This window comes from Carassius auratus, chromosome 40 (assembly GCF_003368295.1).
Source record: "Carassius auratus strain Wakin chromosome 40, ASM336829v1, whole genome shotgun sequence".
Classification (NCBI taxonomy): Eukaryota; Metazoa; Chordata; class Actinopteri; order Cypriniformes; family Cyprinidae; genus Carassius; species Carassius auratus.
The window spans coordinates 14759133-14762367 of NC_039282.1; the positions used below are offsets into that span (position 1 = coordinate 14759133).

At 38.6% G+C, this 3235-nt stretch overlaps 1 protein-coding gene across 1 annotated transcript; it reads left to right on the top strand.

Moving 5' to 3' along the window:
- Positions 1-246: 246 nt before the first annotated feature.
- LOC113058937 (tumor necrosis factor-like) lies at positions 247-2445 on the top strand. The gene is made up of 4 exons (XM_026227186.1): positions 247-671; positions 782-836; positions 1217-1276; positions 1736-2445. Exons 1-4 carry the CDS (start codon positions 492-494, stop codon positions 2167-2169), a joined length of 729 nt encoding a protein of 242 aa, XP_026082971.1. The 5' UTR covers positions 247-491; the 3' UTR covers positions 2170-2445.
- Positions 2446-3235: the final 790 nt, after the last annotated feature.

Below are 3235 nucleotides of genomic sequence, written 5' to 3' on the forward strand. Positions count from 1 at the left end.
GAAAGTCATATTTTGCTTAAAATATAATGAGAATTCAATTATGAACACACACACACACATACAAATCTAATTTAAAAGTACACTGAGTTAACTAATGATCTGTTGAGTATAATATAAATGCAATATCAAATGAATAAAAATCCGATAAAGTGAAACAGACAAAAAACAAAAGCTTCATTTTTATAGGCGTAATAATTATTTTAGTGTAAAGCGTAAAGAGGATGTGTAATACTACTATTTGGCTTGCAGAGTGTGAGGGTGTGAATGTGTGAGTGCTGTGTGTGGAGCTTAGTGGGTGGAAAGTCGGTGTTTGAGAGCTGAGGGTGTTTTTCCCTTTTCAAACCTACCTCTGTTCCTCAAGCTGGTTGCATACTGACATCACCGGAGTTTCCCCTATCTTATTATATATATCCAAGCACACTGTATGGAGAGTAGACAACTTCAGTTCAAAAGCTCTCACAAAAAGGAACACATCTCGGAGAACTAACAGCATGGTGAAATACGAAACAACGTTATTAGATATGGAAGCCGGCGCAGGGGGAGTTTATAAGACAATGGTGGCACCTTCACCAGTGAAGTCCTCCCGCAGCTGGATATGGAAGACGGTCGCTGCTATCGCTTTTGTCACCCTCTGTGCCGTGGCAGCTGTTTTCTTCGCCTGGCATGTGACGGTAAGACTGAAACTTTAGTGTGGGATGATAATATTATTCAAGTACATAACAGTGTGAATTCATTTGAAATGAGCCTTTGATAAACAACATTTTCAATGTCTTTTTTATAGAAACAGAACCAAAGAGGGAACTTCTTACCAGAAAAAGAGATCAACACACCACCAGGTAAAAAAACATTCCCAGCTTTCAAGTCTCTGTTAGCCCTTTTCAAAGCTGATTCTGAACTGCACGAGAAAACGCAACTGTTTTACGAGGTGGTTATTTTGTAGACTGTAAAAAATATACATTTTTTTTTTTTTTTGGAAAAAAAAATAAGCATGCAGGTCTACTCCTAACCCCAAAACCTAGGGGTAGATAGTAAGCAGATGCGTTTTAAAAAAATGCAATTGAAATGTATTACAAATTAGCCACCAATTCACCACATTGTAAAACAGTTATGAATTGCCATGAGTGGTTTTTTTTTTCCTTAAGTAAAATACATGCTTAAAAAATTATTTTACACATAAATGGGTATCTGAAACTGACTCCAATCCTCTTTTCCACAGAGCACGGAAAAATACTAAAGCAGATCGCTGAGAGAACAATAGCTGCCATTCATTTACGTGGTGAGTCTCAATCTGTCCCTTTGACTTTTCTCTGTGCACCAGGCTCATATTCATTGCAGGTCATTTCAAAAGACTGAGTTTAGTATTCTCAGCCAAGTTCATCTTATCAGATTCTCAAAAAAGCATTTATTGGCGCAGAGCTGCTCAATGGCCTGCCACTTGTAACAAGCCTGAATGGTTCATTAAACATTAGCTAATGTAGATTTCCTAGTGTAATAAACCGTCATTCAAATACAGTGATATATTTGGCTTTCGGTGGGTGGCAAGATGTGGGGAGACTCCAGAAAACTTCCTGATTACTTAATCGCATGTTCTACCGATGATAAACACTGGGATCATTAACCCAAGAACCCAAATTGGAAACAGGCCCATTTCTACAAGTTTATGACCTACAGTTTTAGTAAACACAGTTAGAATGAGTTTGTGGTCACATTCTCACACATTTCTCTTCTCTGTTAGCAGGTGAGCATGACAGCAGCCTAGAGCCTGATTCTCTGAAGTGGGTCAGCGGCGTGGATCAGTCGTTCGAACAGGGCGGCCTCAAGCTGGTCGACAACAAGATTCACATTCCCGCCGACGGCCTTTACTTTGTGTACAGCCAAGTGTCCTATGCCATACTGTGCAATGAAAAGAATGAAAATGATGGCTCTCAGAAGTTCCTTAGCCACAGCATCTGGCGTTATACAGATGCGGTGGAACAGTGGAAGCCTCTGCAGAACTCGGCCCACTCCATATGCCAATCACTTGAGCACGACAGGACCACGTACAGCACCATCTATCTCGGCGCCGTCTTTAAGCTCATGGAGGGAGATAAGCTGTCGACCAAAACCACCTACGTGGCCAACGTCGAGGAAGAGTATGCCAAAACATTCTTTGGAGTGTTTGCTTTGTGATTTATTAGCCACATGAGTTGTGTGGCACAGTATGAAGACAAGTGTTTTATGTTAAAACTTCCAAAGTATGTTCTCAGGGCGTTTGCTTTACAGTAGTTTGTCTAATGCTGAGTCCTTATTGCATGGTGACCTTATATTTTAGTTCTAAAACACACCAGATGCAGTGAGAGCTATGCGCTGAATACTATGTACTTAGGCATGAGCGCTATACCAAGGGCACTACAACTCGGATATTTATTTTAAGCTAATATGATGTTTATCATCTTACGTATTTCGTTGAAGAAATAATAAGGAATGTAGATGTTTTAAAAATAACAATGTTTTTTGTGGTATATATTTATTTATGACTTTTGAGCGTATTTAATGTATTTTATTTTATATGTCTTATTTATCTATTTATTAATGATTGTATATGCTATTATTTAGAAAATGATTGTACTGAAAGAGTTTTACACTCATCCTGTGATTCTGACATTTGACGGTGAATAAACACGAAGTCTCAATGTAATGTACTAGTCTCATTCCTAACACCAAATTAAAAAGAAGAAGCAGCTTGTGACAGGTCATATGAACACAATGGGGGATTTCTGCATTGCTGTACATGACCTGTGGTTCTTTATCTTCCTAAAGTCTAACTTCCTCTTATTTGTCAGAAATGAGGTCACTGCTTGTTTCTCTCGTGAACATACACTGCTTTCTCCCAGGTGTGATTCGAAACAAAAATAGAGTGCTGAATTAACAGGATTGCATCACTCCATTGGTTACATTTGTGAAGGGTGGTGATCTCACAATTTAGTGCAACAATGTAACTGTGAATTCCAGGGGCGCTTTGATCTAAAAGAACCCTAACTGGACAGACTCCAACATTTTGGTCAGAATCACCAGAAACTATTTTTTTAAAAACAAAAATTAAACAGGTTAGATGCGCTAACAGCTAAAATGTGTAGTCTTGCGTGAAATTTCACCAGATTGAGGGTTTAGTAGACTAAAGGGATCGACATAATCACACTTTTCCAGTGAATAGCAAATTCTAAAAACCCAACAGCACGATAAAGCATTTAAATGA

Coding starts and splice junctions, on each gene's coding strand:
- LOC113058937 (XM_026227186.1), top strand. CDS start 492: ATGGTGAAATACGAAACAACGTTATTAGATATGGAAGCCGGCGCAGGG. Junction 837..1,216: donor AGAGATCAACACACCACCAG/GTAAAAAAACAT, acceptor TCTTTTCCACAG/AGCACGGAAAAATACTAAAG. Junction 1,277..1,735: donor AGCTGCCATTCATTTACGTG/GTGAGTCTCAAT, acceptor CTTCTCTGTTAG/CAGGTGAGCATGACAGCAGC.